The following is a 22,276-nucleotide window of genomic DNA, read 5'->3' on the forward strand; positions in this document are numbered from 1 at the left end:
GTTTTTTAAAAGGAGCCAAGATGAACAAGTCATGGTTCAGCAAAGACTTTGCTACCTACCCCAGGGTCATCCTGGGAACGGTTAAGTATGGCGTATTTTTGAATGTGCTTGATGCAAATATACCTGTGAAGTGTACAACTGGGGCACAAGTGCTGCCAATGAAGGGGTGTCTGTGTGGCCCAATTTTTGGAAAAAAGGTAGAACTCCGCTTGGAGTCACCTTGCGGTGTTTTACATGATTTTAGAAGGGCGTGCCATGCCTATATCTGTGTCTCCTCCTCTTTTTCCTTGTCCTGCTCTTTTGTTTTCGCATGAGTATATGTCCTTGTCACTTTCCCATGTGTTTGTGTTGTGAGTGGTTTGTCACCTTTTGGACACCTTTGAGGGTGGTTTCTAGGTGTTTTATGTGTTTATGATTGCCTGCCATTGTTTCCTATGCGGTTCGAGTGGTTCGTCGAAAGTTCGCCAAACCGAACTCGAACGGGACCTCCGTTTGACGAACCAAACTCGAGCCGAATCACGGCCGGTTCGCTCATCTCTAGTCAGCACACAGCGTGTCACTGGTGATTATCAGCTGGCTTTTCTGCTAGATCAAATAAACAGAGCAGATAATAAACAGCGGAGTCCCTGAGCTCTGTGATTCTCTAGCCACCCCCTACCCCCTGCTACCGGGAAATTATCTGTGCAGGAGTTTGCAAACAGGAAGGACTTCCCCCACCCCCCCCCTTCCTCCAGCCAGCAAGCTAGGGAAAAGTTAACACTGTGTGTTCAGGATTCCTGGGGCTCTCTTCCGTGCATTAGCCAGGGACTTTCTCATAAATACTGTATATTCAGCCCTGGGAGCCTTTCCTGCACAACCTTTTCTCCCTTTGTCTGGGAAACCAGTCAGGGGGGATCTCACCTTAAACACTGCTTCAATCCAGGCAGTGAAAATAGCAGAATCAGCTTGTTGTATCCGGTCACAACGGTGCCATATTCAACTCACAGCCTGCAAAGAGGGGCTGAGGAATTGATGCCATATTTAACTCAGAGCCTGCAGAGAGGGGCTGAGGAATTGTGCCTCTGCCCTGGGCTTTGGAAAATCGGTGTCTATGGAACCCGTCGTCCAGCCCAGGATCCAGCGTCGCGGGAGGGGGTACGTGTAGGCAACACTTCACGTTCCCGCCCATTGATGGTAGTGGGAGATCGGTCCCAAAAGGAAACCGTCGCCCTCAAAAAATAACAAACCTTGAAAGGAAGTGCCTCCTATAGACACTAAGCTAAAACTGAGACTGCCTGGCCCGGCCAGGGGGTGTATACTGCAGAGGAGGAGCTATGCTTTTGCATCTACTTAGTGTCCTCCTATGGATAGGCAGCATAACACCCATGGTCCTGTGTCCCCCAATGAGGCGTCAGAGAAATAAGAATTGTTTTTGCATCGCTTTATTCTGAAAGTGGTAGCTTTTTCATTTTTCCGCTGATGGAGCTGAGTGGGGGCTTGTTTTCTGCAGGACAAGATGACGTTTTCAGCTATGCCATCTTTATTTACAGCAGCGAGCATAGCCATTACTGCATGGTGTCAGCTAAAATATACAGCCAACTAAAATATACAGCCAACTAAAATATACAGCCAACACTCACTGATTTTGACGGCTGTGCTAGTGAACCTGTTCAATCATTGCTCCGTACCTGTAAAATAGTTAATCTGGCAGCATTGTACATGTATGACACGTCGTGAATGGGTTAATATTTAGGATTAACTGTATAGAGAAAACCAAGACAAAAAATTTAAATATTTATTCTTGCACCTAGAAAAACAAGCAACCCCCAAATTAACAGGAACATCCCAATACCCATAGTAAAATGCATCAGTATCTGTACAATTTCTACAGAAACATACAGTGTATCAAAAATCTGCATAAATCAAATTAAAACATGAAGAAAATGCATAGTGGTGCTATCATATAAAGCAAAAAAAGCATAAGATTTCTTGGATAACAGAAGATAATAACAAAGCAGGGGTATGCAACCGATGAGGCTCCGGCTATTGTGAAACTACACGTTGCTCACATGCGCTGTCAGGGCATGCTGATTAATGTAGTTTCACAAAAAATGGAGATATGGGTAGCAGACCAGTGCGATACACAATTCACTCACTGTGGCTTTATGAGATGCTGAACTGTCTCAATATACACATTAATTTCACAGATCGCTGTAATTGCACACAATACCCGAATTACATTAAAACTACCTGCACAATGTGTTCCTGCCATCTACCGAGAACATAGTGCATGGGTTATGCAAAGAAAACCATCCATGGCGTTTGTAGCCATACTAAATCGCTTAGATTTTACCCAAATTTTATGGAATGCGAATATTAGGATACTGTCAATCTATCATGCCTGTTCACACTGGTCCCTTACAAGCTCCAGATAACTGCTGTAATTCTGGGTGTTCTGCAGAATTTCCTTTTGAGATATGCATGTGGTGAACACTGCTCCAATTCAGTGGGATTATTACACTAAAAGGACTGTGGAACTGTGTATATATATATATATATATATATATATATAATCTCTAGCTCTATCTATATATATAGATATATATATATCTAATATATATATATATATATATATATATAGATATAAAAAAAAAAATCCATTTTAGATGGTAATTTATATTCGCTATTATTAGTCATGCAAGATTTGAATGACACAGTCATTATTAAATTAACCCAGCACAGACATGTGCACTTATAGCAGTAGCCATTATACAAAACATTTACATCCGACAGGATAGCCATGTTAGAATCTCGCCTTTTAATCAGTTGCAATAAACATCTTTGGTTTTCTTGTTTGACATAAGAATTGTATTGCTTTCAACTATGTTGTTTACCTTGTTTAACGCAGTATATTGGGGGGGTAAAAGGTAGTAGTCTCTCCTATGCATTAGGAGTTAAACATTTTAGTATCTTATGTCTCCTTTTAAGTGGGTTCCTGTATCTAAAATGATGAAATCTGTCTACTACGGGTATAGTTACATTGTCAACAGAGAATGCTTTCACTTCACAATTTAAAGGAAACCTGTTATCAGGATTTTATACCACAAACTAATGATTTGGGTGTAAAGGTTCTTTAATGCTAAGTAGAGTGCAGTGGGCGGGCCCTGCACTTCAGCTCTCCTCCCGCTTCTCTCCACATTCCCCGCCCACTGCTGCCTCCATTCTATGACAGACATGTCAGTGAAACATGAGTAACCTACAGACCGGAAGCAGCTGTGGGCGGGGAATAGGGAGAGAGGCGGGAGAGCTGTAGTGCAGGGCCCGCCCACTGTACTTACAACTCATTAGCATACAATTTCAACTAGGGATTTCTCTAAAACAGCAAAACTGATTTCTACAAGAAAAGTAGGGCTTTAACCAGCATTAAAGCATCTTTACGTTTCGGTCATTAGTTTAGGGTGTAATATCCAGATGACTAGTTCTCTTAGTGCACCTCCAAGCACAAGCTCATATCATAACTTTTTTTTTTTTAACATTTGCTGAGAAAGCTTTTGACATATCTGGACAACATGTTTATAGGGGTCTGTTAGAAAGCTCAAAAGAGTGTCTTTATATCTTTCTACCGAAAAAACCCCCACCACTGTATAATGTGGTATGGTTGTTTTAGACTTACTAGCGTATGAGTGACTGATGCCATTATGTGAAATCTATTAAACATATATATCATGAACTTCTCATCACATATTCATTAAATGTATACTGTAAAAGCCTATGGGTAATGAATTGCTTACATTGGCACCCGACAACACAAAGGTTACAATGGCTTTAATTTAATGGATAAGTAGTTACGGGAAATTTCTACTGTATATCTTAAACAGATGCTATTATAATCTATAAATGACAGCTGCAACAATCGCAGTTTACAGTATATGTCAAAAGCTTTTCCTGGTGCGTCTGCTCAACAGAGAAAATAGCCGCAAGAATCTCAAAATTTATGCTGAAGAGGAGCCAAACCAGTCCTATGTTACATACCTACTCAACTAGCTATATTCTGTTTTGGGGTACACCCTCACATTCCAACATTAAACATATGAGGATACAGAGTCATAGTAAGCAATTTAGCCATTGTGGGGTTTTCAGGGATCACTTCATAGAACCTGTATATTTTCTTAACGTTTGTGAACGGTCAATAGGGAAACAGGATTGGTGTCTTCTAATATATTAAAACAGTCAATAAATAAATAAATTAAAAGCAGAATGCCTTGCCATAGATATGTACCTACATAGCGGTCACTTGTGACTTTCTACTAATTAACAGGATTAAATATTATTTACTTACAAAGTAACAATACTGGGTTGTACCTTATATACTGCCAGCCATGTGATAATGTTGGCACACAGTATGAGCATTGTGATAACATCCGTTATAAAGGAGATCACAAAAGCCACCAGTGGTCCTACATGACCGTAGAGTAGCCTGTACACTTCAATACTGGGTCAGCTGCAAGAGGTTTCTGTATATGTATTTGTGCAAAAATGATGAATCATGTAGTTAGACTGATCACAGCCACAACCATTTTAGATTATTAGCCCGTACTGATGTAACTATCCTGTTACTTGTGCTATGAAACTGATGTGATACACAAGACAATCCTTTAATATAGTGAAAGTGTAGATTACTTGTCGATCATCAGTTGTGTTGAAACAACACAGCTGATAATAGGCGCATTATATAAGCAATAACAAGTGAGAAGGCATCATCGCACAATCTCAATAAACAATTACCTCCGCCAACACATCAGTTGTAGAACAAAATATACTATTGGCCTGGAATTAAAAAAAATTATAATAATATCTGCAAGAATATGTGTTGTGAGATTCATCATAGCATGAAAAGAAAATTCACAGGTAAGAACGCACTTTATTGATATATCTTCCATGCTGAAAGAATGGCTGTATATCATAGGAGCAGCAGTGTCCTGGAATTCAGAAGATACAGCTTACTTTTCATTCCAACACAACCTTCATGAATTTGTCATAAACAAATAGTATCATCTGCTTCCGGAACATCCATGGATTTATAGCTCAATCCATGTTACAAGTTTAGCTCCTCCATCAGTTATCAGCAGCCTCCTTTACTTAGGTAAACTATACCTGTGTCTTCAAAGTGTATTGAGCAGCTTCCAACGCGTTTCCATCTCTGGAAACTAAACGATGTGACCTGAATAAGAAAACCAGTCACTAACTGAAAGGAGAGAAAGCTATATACTGTCGGTTATGCCATAATTATTATTTGTATGTCTCACATACCACTAGTAATGTTAGAAGCTCTCAACATATCACGATAAATTTGTTTCTGTACGGACCAATACAATGATTAATCGTGTGTTGGTCACCTATGTAGGGAACAGTTTAACCTGAGAGTAGCTGAAGGCCATTGCCTCAACTTTTCTAGTGTCAGAAAACACCGCAATAAGAACATGATATTCTGTCACTATCGGAACGTTGTGCCATATCTGGTACTTGTACATGGAGTGTAAAGACACTTGGAGTGTGGGTAGTAGATTTAGCAAGGCTAGACAACTTACACAGGTAAAAAGGTGCACCTTTAGAGGATGTCAATGAGAATTTACAGGTCTGACATCACTTATCCCAACTAAAAGCATTAATGCATGTATGTATGTGCGTCGCAGGAAGAATTATGGCCTTGTTATGTGGCTAGGGCACCAAGTCAATACAAGGTTCCCTTACACTGTCTATGCATCCTTATATTCATCAAACATTCATCAGTCACCTATTGGCTTCCACCGGGAACACATGGTTATCATATAGATCTACTATACGAAAAAAAAAAATAAAAGAGGCACTAAGATTTTTCAGATTTTCCCCATTCAAAACAGCAGCACGGACAAAGGCCACCATTGCTAAAACAAATCGTGGCAGTGCTTTGGAAAAGAAAAAGAACAATCAAAATGGAAATCTAGTTAATCACAGAGACAAATAAATCAAATGATTTTCAAGTTTGCTTTAAAAACTACCTTCCAACCCCTGAGTATAATCCCAAAAAATTATTGTCTTTATAGCTTTGTTCCTACAAACAGAGCTAGAAGCACTTTTACAAACATTATCTTGAATCAAGATGATGTAAACGTGTAAAAAGTTTAAGGTAAAAGCAGTCTTGTAAACATTAACTGCAGGATCACCCCGTCCTAATCCTGGAGGTCTTCGTTCTCCTTCGTTAGGTGTTGAAGGCTGTTTGCTGCTTACAGTTCTTAATTGTAGCAGGTTCCAGGCTATCTTCTTCAAAGTTCATTGTGCATTTGTCTTCCACTCTAGACATTAAGGATGTTATTCATTTCCCACTTTTGTGATGACTTGCTGGAGTCACAGTCTGACAAGAACACTTTGTGAAGAACCTCAGAACGATCCAAGCATTTTCCAGTCGGGATATGGGTGAATCTGTTCATGTTCTAGGGGACAAAAAGATTTAATTTTTCAGAAAGTCTAATGGCAGTAAAAGATATTTGATGACATTTCTCTTGTCCTAGCAGCAACATTTTTTTAGCATGAGATTTACATTTTGGGACATCTAAAAATGTATGCACTAGTGATCTAGACAGGGACAAGTGGTGGAGTCCATTGCTGCAGTCATTTTGGATGTTCTTGTGCCAAGTTGGTTACTTTTTACATTCACTTCACAACTGTGCTTTCTTCATAAAAGATCAACTGATCCTCCCTTCTGCTCTATTACACTGTAAATCAGATGTCAGAAAGTGTGTGAGACCCACAACAACTTGGCCTAGACTCTCCCGTTCCTACAGGATTGAAGAAGCCTTTTATAGAGGAGATCAACAAGACAACAACATCTATTGTTCCCTAATCTATGGCCTCCTGAAAGGCTAGGTTCACACACTGCGTTTTTTTGACGCTGCGTTTTTGTGCGTTTTTTCGCGGCAAAAAACGCACAAAAACGCACCCGCGTAAAAAAATGCGGCAAAAAACACGCGCGTTTTGCCGCGATTTGGTGCGTTTTTTGCTGCGTTTTGCTGCGTTTTTGCTCACTGCGTCTTTATGCGGTTTTTATCAGTGAACAAAAAAAAAAGGTCTGATGTCATTTCCTTCTTCAATATGTTCTTCATTCTCCACTAGTGTATGCAGGAGAGCAGACAGCTGCAGAACTACAAGGCTCAGCATACTCCATCCAATAGTGTATGCAGGAGAGCAGACAGCAGCTGCAGAACTACAAGGCTCAGCATCCTCCATCCAATATATGCAGGAGAGCAGACAGCAGCTGTCGAACTACAAGGCTCAGCATCCTCCTTCCAGGACTGTATGCAGGATTTCTTTGCCCCCCCAAACAAAAAAAATGACGTGGGCTTCGCCATATTTTTGTATGCTAGCCGGGTACAGCAGGCAGGTACGGGCTGCCCCCAATCCCCAGCTGCCTATTTGTACCCGGCTGGGAACCAAAAATATAGAGAAGCCCTTTTTTTTTTTTTTTAATTATTTCATGAATTTCATGAAATAATTAAAAAAAAAAAAAATGACGTGAGCTTCGCCTAATTTTTGTGTCCAGCCGGGTACAACTAGGCAGCTGGGGATTGGAATCCACAGTGCAGGGTGCCCATGCTTTCTGGGCACCCCCGCTGCGAATTGCAGTCCGCAGCCACCCCAGATAATGGCGCTTTCATAGAAGCGCCATTTCTGGCGCTGTATCCAACTCTTCCAGCTGCCCTGATGCCGGGTGGCTCACTGGGTAATAATGGGGTTAGGGCTAGCTGTATGTTATCAGCTGGCCCTAAGCCCGAAATTCATGGTGTCACGCCAATATTAGACATGGCCACCATTAATTTCTAGTAAAGATAAAAAAAACACAACACACAGAAAAATATTTTTATTAGAAATAAAACACAACACAATTAGTGACTCCATCTTTATTGAAATAAAGAACCCCCCCTCCGCAGTAATCCTGGGTCAAGGGTCCCGCGCCGTCCAATCCGGATCCAATATCATCTGATCGGTTTGCTGGAAGGCAAAGCGATCAGATGATGTGTCAGGATCAAGTGCCTGAATCACATCACACATCAGCTGATTGTATAAAAGCCGTTTATACAATCAGCAGATGCATCAGTGCAAAAGAAAAGAAAAAAAAAAAAAATACTCACTTATGTGCTGATTACCGGCAGCTCCTGCAGCGGACTCTGATCCCGTCCGATCGCTGCAGCAGCTGCCGGTAATCAGGGATGAAGTCTCCTGACGCATCTGCTGATAGATGAAGCCGGCCGGGCGCCAGTGTCAGCCCGAGACTTACGATCAGCTGATGCGTCAGATGACTGCATCAGGTGATCCATCGCCAGGTCCTTCATCCTGCAGGCATACGCACCCGGGGAGACTGCACACACCATGAGCGGCGGGACCGGGAGGAGATGGGAGCGGGCATGGCACCGGGAGTCTGCAGACAGGTGAGTACAACTTTTTTTTTTTTTTTTTACTGTTCACTTTTGATTTTGCAGCCGCTTCCACCTCCCGCCCAGACATGGTGCCGCACGGCAGCATACATGCACAGGACGGGAGGTGGAAGCGGCGGTGACGGTACCGGGAGGATTCACGCTTCTGTTTTTACTGACAGAAGGAATCCTCTTCCTGTACATGTCACTATACTACCCCACCTCCTGCGTTTATAGCTGCGTTTTTGGTCTTAGAAACGCACTAAAACTCACCAAAACGCACCTATTTGCATTTCTCATTGCGTCTTTCAACAGCCCATTGCACTCAATGGATGAAAAGCGCAGTGAAAAACGCGGGAATAATTGACATGCTGCGTTTTTGTGGCACCACAAAAACGCAGCTGAAAAAAAACGCTGTGTGCAGACAGCAAAAATGAAAACTCATAGACTTTGCTGGGGAAGCAAAGTCCTGCAGTTTTCTGAGCAAAAACGCACCCGAAAACTGCGCAAAAACGCCGCGAAAAACGCACTGTGTGAACTTACCCTTACATTGTCCTCTACTATATAGCCATGACTATTAAGTGTGCTTGCTGAAAATAATTAGTACTGAAGTCACAAATGAAGAACATATTGAGAAAATGTATCAGCCTAAATGGATCAAAACTGACACCATATTTATTAAGTGTTTTAGACACGTTTGCACCTTGTTGAATATGGGAGTTTGCCTTAGCAGGACATGGAACGTCATGCGCCAAATTGGCAAAAAAATTGTCAGAAATTAGAAGTGGTATTCCCATCTCCAAGATCCTATCCCAATATGTAGTAGGTGTAATAATAACATTAGCAAATACCTCCAATTAGAAGTGTAGTATTCGTTTTCTCAATAAGCTATGTCCCTTACCTCATGTGCAGGCATGACAGTAGCTTAAGTAAGGTTACGACCACTAGCAACTAACTGTCACTAAATGCATGGACGTAACTTTGGATACCTAAGCTACTGTAATGCCCTGCACATGAGGTAAGTGACATAGCTTTTCAGAAGATCAGTGCTACATTTCTAATTGGACGTATTTGCTAATATTATTATTATGCTTACTACATATTGGGATAGGATCTTTGAGATGTGAATAACCCTTTAAGTCAATTAAAAGGTGGCTTATACTTAGACTACTGAAGAGAGGGGGGAGCCAGCACTGCCTATGAATGGCATGCAACAATAAAAAGCAGAGATTTTTCGCAAACGATTCATCAATGATTTGAGCCCCCCTGCCCCGTGAAGGCAAATCTCTATAGGGGGGTCCTACTCTATATTATAAATTACTATTGTGCCATACTGCCTCCTATAATGAGCAGAACCATATAAAAGCAACACATAACTGAGACATATCTGAACTGCTCCCATGTTGCAAAGACAGACAACTGTGAATAAAGGCAGCCCAGGTGCCAGCATATGCAGCGAGGCCACACACACACCAGCACAATGTCAGAACTGGCCCTCACAGTGTCAAACCAGCAGCCATGGATAAAGGTGGAGCAGGCTCTAGTAGATGGTGCTTAAATAATGATGCCTGTGGAACAGGGTGCGGTGGTTGAGTGTGAACAACCACCAACATAAAATTTGATAGACAGAGGGAATTTGCAAACCACACTGGACGTGCACGGCATAGTGGGGGTCAGCCACCAACCATGTGTTGCTTTTATATGGTTCTGCTCATTATAGGAGGCAGTATGGCACAATAGTAATTTATAATATAGAGTAGGACCCCCCTATAGAGATTTGCCGTGACGTTGCAGGGGGGCTCAAATCATTGATCAATCGTTTGCGAAAAATCTCATTTGCATTATTACAGTAGGAATGAATTTGTGAATTTTACAGTTTTTATTGTTGCATGCCATTCATAGGCATTGCTGGCTCCCCCCTCTCTTCAGTACACTTAGACTAGACAGTAGTGATGAGCGAGTATGCTTGTTACTACTCGGTACTCGCACGAGTATCAATGTACTCGGGCTACTCGGCGGGGACCGAGTAATCTCGCGATACTCGTGCTGTACTCGTGGTCTTCATGTTGGCGCTCTTTTTACAGCCATCCCTTATGCAGGGATTGGCTGGCAGACCACTGCAATGCCACAGCCCTGTTGTGGAATTGCAGTGATTGGCCAGCCCGCACAGCGTGACCGTGCCTTTAGCCCGACACTTCCCCGCTCGGCTACGGCACCTCCCGCACTCCACTCCGCGTGTATATATATATGCACGCTTACACACACACGCACGTTTTTTTTTTTAATTTACAGTTTTCTGGTTTCTACATGCTGCCGGGGGTGATTTCACAAAAATACTCGGGTCTCCCATAGGATAACATTGGGCTCGGTGCTCGGGCCGAGTACACGAGTATCTTGGAATGCTCGGCCCGAGCCTCGAGCACCCGAGCTTTTTGGTACTCGCTCATCACTACTAGACAGTCAAAATATACACCAGATTTATCAAACAGCATGAATCACTACAATAAATATGACTCTAGCCTAGACAGTCTTAAAGGGGTCCACAACTAATGCAGTTTTTAATCCTAAATGTCTATTAATTAATCTAATCTCTTTTTGAACATACTTTAATAGCAAGTCCCTACCGTTCCTTCTCTATTCTAACTACTTTATATTTTTTTTTACCAACTTACGTTTTGATGACATTTCAGTTAAGAATTCCCAGTGCATGCTGGGATACTATTAAAAGACATTACCAGGGCACTGAGGTCACTGTCGCAGCCTCTGCCTGCGCTTTAAGGCCTGCAACACACATCCGTGCCGCCGGTACGTGTTTGGGACTTTTTGGCATGTACCGGCAGCACGAACACACGTGCACCAATGTTACCCTATGGTAACAGGTACACACACGTAAAGCCACACAGAACATGTGTTCGTGTGGATTGTATGTGTGTGCGTTTTTAACGCGGATGACATGTCCGCGTTTCAAAGGCATCACGCAGACACGGACCCGCTAAAGTCAATGGGTCCGTGTCTTCACGTACGTTACACGGACATGTTTTCCGTACAATCCGTGTTTTTTTAAAAAATGGTCAAATGGCTCAAGACACACGGACTGCACACGGACATGACACGTACGTATCTCGCGCATACACGGACATTCAACACGCACGCACGGCAGGCATACGCCATCACACTGATGTCACACGTACCAGAGAAACGAACATCCAAAACGGAACACGGACCCGAAAAACTGACCGCAGGATACGCACGTGTTTTTTGTGGGCGTGTGTTTCAGGCCTAAAACGAAGCATCATCAGTAAAGTCCATCTCAGGGGCTGAGCTAGTACCAGCTCTACCAAGCATGCGTCAGTTGTCAATTCTGACATATGCTCTGTACGAGCTCCCTTGTCACTTTGCAATGTTATTTTCAATGAACAGTGCTAGGACGCACCCTTTCAGTCTCAAATGAGGAGTGATGAACTGGTAAGAGAGTGCGCTGTCAGTGTGCATTGTAAAGAAAGAACCCAGCGAGTAAGGAGCGCAGAAACCAGTTTCAAAAGTGACATCTGTTTCAAGGGCTGGTCTCTGCTTTTCCTGCGCTTTCCACTTAGTACAGCCCTGTCCTTGGTTACCCGATATTTACCTTTGTTACCAGCCTCCGCCGCTCTCACTGTCAGTGCCGGGTCCTGCTCTGTGCACATGTAGCTGCAGGACACATCGGGTTAATTAACCCGATGTGTGCTGTAGCTAGGAGAGCAGGGAGTCAGTGCTAAGCATTGTGCGCTGCTCCCTGCTCTGTGCACATTTAGCTGCAGTACACATCGGGTAATTAACCCGATGTGTGCTGTAACTAGGAGAGCAGGGAGCCAGCGCTAAGCGGTGTGCGTGTGATATGAGGATTCATAAGTCTGCAGTCACATAGACTGACTGCAGATTTGTCGTTTTAGACTGGATAAACCCTTTGATAGACAAATCAATGTTCGTTTCATAACACACTATGAAGAAAAAGACATGGATCGCACATCCCAAAAAATACAATGATCTAAAGCCGCTAGGCAAAAAATTAAATAGAACATGAGGTTCTTCTGTTACCATTCTGATCAGATTATATTAAGCCCACTGCCACCCTCTTGAGTGGGTCCCTATTCTAAACCTTGTAGAGTGGCCACCACACAGTACCAGCTGTTGTGGTGGTGTCGTGTCAGTGGGGCAGTGCGGCCTGGAGCCTTGGGGGCTTTGCCTTGCAGCATGGGTGCTGTGAGGCACCAGGTCGCCTGCCCTGCTGGCGCTTTGTCACTGCAGCGTGGTTAGTGCACAGTGCCGCACTACAAGGTTTAGAATAGGGACCCACTCAAGAGGTTTGCCGTGACGTGGCAGTGGGTTTAATACAATCTGATCAGAATGGTAACAAAAGAACCTCATGTTCTATTTAATTTTTTTCCTAGCGGCTTTAGATCATTGTATTTTTTTGTGATGTGCGATCCATGTCTTTTTGTTCATAGCGTGTCAATGTTCGTTTCAGACCTCCCCTTTAAAGGGAATCTGTCATTAGGTTTTTCCTACCTAATCTGAGAGCAGCATAACATAGGGGCCGAGACCCTGATTCCAGCAATGTGTCACTTACTGGGTTACTAAAATCACTGATTAATCAGCAGTAGATTATCATTACAGGACTACTTGGCATGCTGCAGGAAGTCCAGCATATTCATGAGCTCTGTATAACTGCTAGATCTGCAGCAGAGAAAACAGTGATTTTATTAAAATGACAGCAAACAACTCAGTAAGTGACACATCGCTGGAATCAGGGTCTCTGTCTCTACATTATGCTGCTCTCAGATAGGGGAACAAAAACCTGATGACAAATTCAGTTTAAGGAACATTTACAGTGCAAAGTAAGTGTGAATGTTCATTATTAAAAATGCTAGTTCAACATTTATCTTGCAGTGTAATCAAGCTGCACATCACCTGATGACCAAAAAAAAAAAAAAACCAACGCTCACTCATCGCGTGAAATAATCTTTTGTACACAACAACAAATCATTGTTCTCAGTAGTGCATCAACCTGTGTAAACAAAACTCACACTGCGGAGAGCAATGGCAGCCTATGTGTACCGAGCGATGGAGTGAGCACAGGCTCAAATGTGTTCAGTGCACATTGCCTGGTGTGCCTGTGTAAAAAGACAAACGACAGCCGACCAGTAGAGTATACAGATCGGTGGTTGTACAGTGCTGTTTGGTCTGTGTAAAGGGATCTTTTGACTGTCTATTCTAACACTGCACTAATTAGTAGTAAGTAATAACTCTGCCCCATTGTTGGCCTCAATGGCAATGTCCAACATACAAGCACCAGGGAATTAAACATGTTGCTTAGAGTTAGGCGGACTTTACACGCTGCGACATCACTAGCAATTGCTAGCAATGTCGAGCGCGATAGCACCCACTCCCGTCTTATATGCGATATCTGGTGCTTACTGCCGTAGCGAACATTATCGCTACGGCAGCTTCACATGCAGAAACGACTGCCGAACAATCCCTCCTTCAAGGAAGAGGTGCGTTCGGTGTCACTGCGACGTCACTAAGCGGCCGGCCAATAGAAGTGGAGGGGCGGAGATGAGCGGGACATAACATCCCGCCCACCTTCTTCCTTCCGCATTGCCGGTGGACGCAGGTAAGGGTACTTTCACACATCCGGATTTTTGCTCTGCGGCACAATACGGCGTTCTGCAGAAAAACCGCAACCGGCTTTTGTAACGCCGGTTGCGGTTTTTTTTGCATACTTACATTAGTGCCGTATTGTGCCGCAGGGGCTTGCGTTCGGTCCGGTTTTTGCCGCATGCGGCAGATTTAGCCGATGCGGCGGCCGGATCGAACGTGCCCTGCAACGTTTTTTGCTCCGGCAAAAAACACCGCATCGCGCCGCATCCGGCCGCTGCGGCGCATTTTTCAATGCATGCCTATGGCGGCCGGATGCGGTGCGATGCGGCAATAACCGCATCCAGCCGCCGCATGCGGTTTTTGCCACTGCGCATGCTCAGTAGCATGCCGCAAGCGGCAAAAACCGGACGGGCCGCATGTAAAAACTTATGCAAAGGATGCGGTGTTTTCACCGCATCCGTTGCATAGTTTTCACAGCCGGATTGAGCCGCAGGGCTCAAACCGGATGTGTGAAAGTAGCCTAAGGAGATGTTTGTCATTCCTGCGGTTTCACACACAGTGATGTGTATTGCTGCAGGAACGGACAAACAACATCGTATCTGCAGCAGTAACGACATTATTTAAATGAACGTCGTGATGACACAGATCAGCGATTTTTAATGCTTCTGCGCTCGTTCATCGTCGCACCTAGGATTTACACGTTGCGATGTCGCTACCGACGTCGGATGTGCATCACTAACGACGTGACCCCGACGATATATCGGTAGCGATGTTGCAACGTGTAAAGCCCGCCTTAAACTCTACACTACAATGACTGTATTATCTTCTGATTACGGCTTAGGCTGCTTTCACACTACGTTTTTTTAACATGCGTCCTGAACATTTTTCACTCAGGTAGCGCTTGCGTGTGTGCGGTGATAATTGATGATGGGTGCGGTAGTGCCGGTGTGTGCGGTGATGATGGGGGCGGTAGTGCCTGCGTGTGTGCGGTGATGATGGGTACGGTAGTGCCGGTGTGTGCCGTGATGATGGGGGTGGTAGTGCCTGCATGTGTGCGGTGATGATGGGGGTGGTGATGATGGGGTGGTAGTGCCTGTGTGTGTGCGGTGATAATGGGGGTGCTAGTGCCTGTGCGGTGATAATGGGGGTGCTAGTGCCTGCGTGTGTATGGTGATGATGGGTGCGGTAGTGCCTGTGCGGTGATGATGGGTGAGGTAGTTCCGGTGTGTGCGGTGATGATGGGGGTGGTAGTGCCTGCGTGTGTGCGGTGATGATGGGGGTGGTAGTGCCTGTGTGTGTGCGGTGATGATGGGGGTGGTAGTGACTGCATGTGTGCGGTGATGATGGGGGGTGGTAGTGTCTGCGTGTGTGCGGTGATGATTGGGGTGGTAGTGCCTGCATGTGTGCGGTGATGATGGGTGCGGTAGTGCCGGTGTGTGCGGTGATGATGGGTGCGGTAGTCTCTCTGTCTCTGTCTCGTTCAGTTCCCCTCACTCCTGATCACATGACTCCAATACCTGCCCACAATTTCAAGTGACAGGATCCTGTAAAATAACACATGCGTTTGCATGCGTTTCTCTTTGGAAAAACAGGATCCGCTTTTGCAGCAAATAAACGTTCAGGACGCATGTTAAAAAAGCGTAGTGTGAAAGCAGCCTTATGTAACTTGGGGCAAAAACTCATGAAGGATTTTATATAGTATGACTTCGTCCTTGACTTACCTTAAAATATTGCCATTCCTTGTATTCATTCAGGTTACAATGTGTGATCATCGCTTCTGTGCCGTCCTGCCCTTTAGTCAGACACTGGTCGTACTGCATCAATTGATTTGCTTCATTGATTCGGAAAAGCTGATGAGGACAAGAGATCTTTTATTAAACAGAAGTATTTGGTGGTCAAAAAAACAAAAAATGTACGGTTACACCTACCTACTAAATACAATAGATTTATTTCCCATTATGTCTGTATACACCTAATCCTTGGTAAAATAAGTCATGTGAATTTGATCTGTATAAAGCAATGAAGATGGTAGACTTTTGCAATATATATGTCTTTGTTTTCGCTTTAATAAAAACAGGATTACTGTCCCCATGTAATTGACTTCACTAAGATATGGCACATTGCGATTGAAAGTTAAGTGATGGGCTTCATATTGTGAACTGGATATCGCTTACAGAAGTGGGGTCCATGTACAAGCTAATTCTATCAGATCATCTGATTTCTGCAGTAATGACACTAGGGGTTAACGATATTTTTGGGATAAGTATCTTAGTGCTACAGTAATTCCAATGAATCCAGTGCATTCTACTCCAGCAGCCCTGGTATGGCGCTACGACAGTCTTGAATTGGTCCCAACATGTTTGTTTAACATTTTGGGTATATCAGGTTCAGGGGCAAATTATGCAGAAAATATCTGACTTTCATACATTGAACTCACCTGGTTGCCACCCATTCTATGGCAGGGGCCAAGTTCCACCACGCCTCCATTTGTATGACCCATGCTGTCAATGCAATAGCTGGACTCTAGACCTCTTATCTATAAAGAAATACAGAAAGAGTTACATGACACAAACAGTTATTCATGATGTAACATTAGGACCGTGACTTCTTAGCATTTGCACTGAGCAAGATATTCTCTATGCCATGGTGTATTCTATTATACTGTTCATTACCGCTAACTCTCCACAGGAAACATCCTGCAAGCATGGCGCTATTACTTGTGGCTGTAGCGTCTGATCCCTATTTCAGGGCATTTATATGAAATGGACATTAATATGAAGAGGACAGACAATGTGGCCCTACAACTAGAGAAAGGTAGGCAGAACCTGGTGATTCTGGGGGACTGGGCCAATAATTAGGCGGATATGGGATTGTTGGGGTTATTACACACGGGATACCCAATACCCTCCAACAATCCTCCTACATCCACTTGGGATTTGTAAAGGGTACTTTACACACTGCGACATCGCTAGCGATCTCATTAGCGATGTGAAATTCTAGATCGCAAGTGTGATCTTTCGAGATCGCACATGCGTAAAATGATCTATGTGCGATCTCGAAAGATCGCACTTGCGATCCAGAATTTCACATCGCTAATGAGATCGCTAGCGATGTCGCAGTGTGTAAAGTACCCTTAAAGCGATTTCATGATGCTGTAGAGAATAACAGGCATAGGTCTGCACAGGAAATATTTTGTGCCACATATTTTATGTTTGTTTTTTTAATCTTGGTCTGATCTTTGTGTAGATTTATTTTATTTTAACACTATTACACTTTAGATTCTTTACTTATATAGGTACGAGGTAGAACTGGATTACATATCACTATCCATTTCAGTTTGAGCCTTAATATATTTTTAAAAGGGGAGTAATGATTTTCTGTCTGACTATTTATTAGCGTATTGCCAATAAAGTTGTACTTATTTTAATTGGTTAATGACTTATGACATACATGTCCGTCATAGGCAGTTAAGCAAACTCAGGACCTGAGCCTTCTTAATAGCATTTATATATCGGCTGTTTCATGGCAGGCATTTGCAGAGCAAAGGGATTTAAATGACGTCATTGCCTAGGAGTGCACGCACCAGCTGCCATCGGCACCCTCATGGCGCGATTATGGGAAATCGATGAGATAACTGGAAACCTCCTGAAAGGACGCTTACTGTATTTTTCTGACTAACATAGTAACATAGTAACAGTTTGTAAGGCGGAAGGAAGACCTTATGTCCATCTAGTTCAGCCTATTTTTAGTGCAGCTGTTCTGCAGTGTTGAACCAGGGGAAGGTAAAACCCACAGAGTAGGAGCCAATTTTCTTCATAGGGAAAGATATTCTTTCCCAACTCCTAATCTGGGTCAACTATCTACCTATAATATTATGTTATTCATAACCTTCAATACTGTTGCTTTCAAGAAAAGCATCCATTCCTCTCTTAAATTCATTCAGTGAGTTGGCCATCACCACTTCCCAAAGAAGAGAGTTCCAGAGCCTCACTGCTCTTACCGTGAAGAACCCTCTTCTATGCTGATGTAGAAATTTTCTTTCCTCCAATTGACTATAAGGCCTGTTTCACACATCAGTGACAAAACAGACTTTTTCACTGACATATTAAAATGGCATATGTCTTTCCATGTGCCGTGATTGATGGCACACGTGTGTTCTACATTTGCTATCTGTGATAGTACATGGAAATAAACTCACCTGTCCCCGCTCCTGCTCTCCGTGATGCTGAAATCTCAGACTCTGCTGTATCCTGACGCTGTGGTCTCCCCTCTGCAGCTACTTCTGGGTCGATTGTGCAGTGCATAAATGCATATGCATGAGAATAATGAGACGGCTTGAAAGCAGAGGAAGCAGCGGCCGGAGACAGCATCGCTGGAGAAGGGGAGTATAAAAAGCTTTTTTTTTATTTTCAATTTATGTGTTTTTCTGGTATGTATTTCAAGGATCACACCATAGTGTGGTCCGTGGGACATCAGTGATGCCAGGAAAAAACGGACATGTCTCTGTGCGGAAAAATACGGACACGCTTGTACACCGCACGGAGACACAGTCAGTGAAAAATCACTGATGTATGAGCAGACCCATTGATTTTAATGGGTCTGCATTTGTCTGTGATTCTGGTACGTATAAAAACCTGTCACATACGTACCAGAATCACTGACGTGTGAAAGAGGTCTAAGACACATTTTTTAACATTTCCTATAGTCTGCAGTCAGGAAGGTCAGATGATACATACGTATGTGATGTCATCCTTGTTTGCAGCAAGAAAAGGGCAACAGTGTCAACCAGGCCCAGGCCACAGAAACAAATGCACTCACAGGATACAGCAAAACCCCTTAATAGAGATAGAGGCAACAGGTGCAAAACACTGATGGAGCAACCACTTACACACTGCCAGTCCATGGAGGGGGTGATTGCTTAGTGTTAAAAATTGCACACAAATGGCTTGTATAGGGCGCTGTCATAGTATTGGGAAGCCTGCCTAGTCTAATAGTATGGGCGTCATCAATAGGTTTTAAGCCAGACACTGTGCACCTACATGTGGTTAACGGCACCCTATACAAGCCATTTGTGTGCAATTTTAATACTAAGCAATCACCCCCTCCATGAAATGGCAGTGTGTGAGTGGTTGCTGCATCAGAGTTTGCACCTGTGTTGCCTCCATCTTTATTGAGGGGTTTGGCTGCATCCTGTGAGCGCATTTGTTTCTGTGGCCTGGGCAGGTAAACACTGGTGCCTTTTCTTCCTGTGAATTTTTCTGAGGGGAAAATATAATGCCTCTTTTTGTGGTTTAGCCATCCTTGTTTGCCCCCATTTATTTTTGATCCTAAAGGGCACAGAACATCAGTTTAGCACAGGACTGCTTGATACAAAATCTGCAATAGGCATCCGTATAAGTAGTGTGGCTATTAGAATAATTTTTACTAAAGTGTACAGGGATTACATTGTGTATAAGACTTTTAAGTGGCATAAATCACAGACATTACACATGTAAGATCTCAGGCACAAAGATGACTCCACAATAAATAGACGTGTGCTCTTTATGAACTTGGGTACCAGAGAACCAAAGTAAACTGCATGAGCCGTTGGTTTATCACTGTTGGGGACCGTATATAATACCCGTTATCTTTTTGGTACAACACTTCTAATATACTTCTATCACTTTGGAATAAATCATTGCTCCGTCCTCTTCTACCTGAGAGCACCAAGAAACAAGCACAGATTTAGTCCACAAACGTTAGAGACATTACCCCCTCCATAATGTTACACCACCAGGGTAGTTTTACGATTAATATTTTTCTTCTTATTTTCTGTTGTCCAAACCTGGATGCGTCTTATATTGAGGTGCGTCTTATAGTGTGAAAAATACAGTAGCTGCCATATTAGTCCTCCTGTGAAGGCTTCATAGGAGAATTGCAATTTTACACTATATTGCAATGCTATGGAATTGCCATAATTGCAGTATAAAGTATAAGTGAACAAAAAAAATTGCGGCTTTAAACACTTCTCCTGCAATCAAAAGGGCCACGGAATATGTTACTGCCATGCAAATAAAAATTATCAATACTATATCTACCCTGAAAGCACAGGTCTCAAATTTTTTTTTTTTGTATGTGTCGTTACTTTCTATTTATTTAATGGATATAATATATTATATATAATAATAATATAATATATATAATCGTAGCAATTAGCTGCAGAAGAACTGGGCGGCCCGGTGTCCTCTTCTGCAGCTAATCACTACGATCAGCTGTTTTCCACTCCTGTTGTGACCAAGCGCGCTGCCGCGGTCACAACGAGACCTGATTAAACAAGGGTGCATGCGCCGCCCTCTCAGCCGCAAAACTAGAACAGGGTCTTCACAAAGATGGCACCAAAGATAAGCGCTATGAACAGGTGCCAACTCAGACGCCATCTTAGTGAAGAAAAAGGTGAATAGTAACATTAGCGTAGAGAACAGAGAGAGGGAGGAACAACAGGCAGGCATCCATATGAATACCCACCCAGAGATTATCTGCTCTGTACTTTCTTGGAATTGAAAGCCTAGCCTAAACATCCGAGCTGACCACTACAGGTATGTAGAGAATCAGCCTGATAGTGCCAGTATATCACTGGCTTTAGCTTATATATGAAAATCGTGATGATTGGTTCCCTTTAAATACAATCTCAAATGTAGGAACTGTATTCGTAACATTTTAAAATGTTTTGTTTTAAAAAAAAAAAAAAAAAAAAAAGTTTCTTTTCAATAAGTGTGCTTGGCCTATCAACGCGGTCATATAGATGAGAGTCTCCTCTGGTGTTACCCATGGGTGATAAACCAATAAAAAAATAAAAGAAAATGGAGACAGAATACTCTAAGCAATGAACCTACGATTTGAGCACCTTTTGTTTTGTCCAATTCTTTTAAATATGGTTCAAGTAAATTTGTGGACATTTTGCAGACACAACGCCCTTCAGAAGACTACATTATTATTATTATCATCAACATTATCATTATTTTTTTTTACAACAAATCTTCGACAGGTGACAATACCGTGAGTCATCACCAATATTTTCTCGGAGAGGATTTATGCCAATCTCTTTCAAGTAACATTGAAAGGCTTGTGGAGAATATATTCCACTAGAGGTCAGAGTTAGAAAAGCCTCTCGCAAGAAGGATTTCAGCAAAGTGAATTGCATATGTGTGCGCTTCTCAGGTGAAGAAATACATCGATACTTAACCACAGCTAATTGAAAGCTGGGACTAAACAGAGAAAACTGCACAAAACTAGACAGGAAAAAAAAGGGATAAAACATCAACTGGTCATTTACTTTCATGCAGAATGGTGAATCATAGAAAGCTTCAATCTTAAGAGATTCTGTCAGCATGCGTTTCAAGATGCATGGTGTAGGAGCAGAGACCCTGATTCCAGGGATATGTCACTTATTAGACGTTTTCTTCAATAAATTCAGTGTTTAATCAGCAGGAGAGTATCACTATCTGACTAGCTGTCACATGCTTGCTAGTCCAACCCCACCGTCAGCACTGATTAGCAGCTTTCTGTAAACATTGTATATTGACACTCAGTGGTGCAGGTGGGGCTATACAGGGCTCAGCATTCCAAGCTCTGCTAACTCTGCAGCAGAGAAAACTTTCATTCTGTAACAACTGCTGCGCCCAGATCTTGTGAAAATTTTGATTTATATTAAAGATAAGAAGACATCTAAGTGGAGATAATCTTCAATACTATGGACTTGTGTACATGGTGCCTGTACAGCAGTGCACAGTGACCGTACACTGTACACCTTAATATGGTGCACCACAATTTCCATGGACCACTGAGATTCTGCTCCCAAATATTCTCTCTGAAAAGCAAGACTTTGAAGAGACGATACATCCAAACATTTGAACATGACAAAAAAAAAAAATTCCTTTCAGGTTTGCATGAAATTGAACTGAAAAAAAGTCTGGATATGGACGGGAAGTGGAAGTCTAATTATATATATATATATATATATATATATATATATATATATATATATATATATATATATATATATATATATATATATATATATATATATATATATATATATATATATATATATATATATAGTCAAAATTGTTGGTACCCCTTGTTTAATTAAAGAAAAACCCACACTGGTCACAGAGATAACTTGAATGTGACAAAGATAATATATATAGTGTATGTAGCCGGCTATTGCCATTCTC

The 22,276-nt window shown here is 42.6% G+C and overlaps 1 protein-coding gene across 2 annotated transcripts in view; it reads right to left on the reverse strand.

Annotated features, from left to right (window-relative positions):
* Positions 1 to 1,760: 1,760 nt before the first annotated feature.
* The window catches only part of GALNT7 (polypeptide N-acetylgalactosaminyltransferase 7), a 258,190-nt gene continuing 237,674 nt past the window's right edge, over positions 1,761 to 22,276 (reverse strand). For both annotated transcript variants that reach the window (XM_075347204.1, XM_075347203.1), the window contains exons 10-12: positions 16,501 to 16,599; positions 15,785 to 15,913; positions 1,761 to 6,449 (exon numbers count right to left, since the gene is read on the reverse strand). In XM_075347204.1, the coding sequence (XP_075203319.1) occupies positions 6,312 to 6,449; positions 15,785 to 15,913; positions 16,501 to 16,599 (366 nt within the window). In that variant the 3' untranslated portion in view covers positions 1,761 to 6,311. The remainder of the gene's footprint in view (positions 6,450 to 15,784; positions 15,914 to 16,500; positions 16,600 to 22,276) is intronic.

Source organism: Anomaloglossus baeobatrachus, chromosome 1 (assembly GCF_048569485.1).
Source record: "Anomaloglossus baeobatrachus isolate aAnoBae1 chromosome 1, aAnoBae1.hap1, whole genome shotgun sequence".
NCBI lineage: Eukaryota > Metazoa > Chordata > Amphibia > Anura > Aromobatidae > Anomaloglossus > Anomaloglossus baeobatrachus.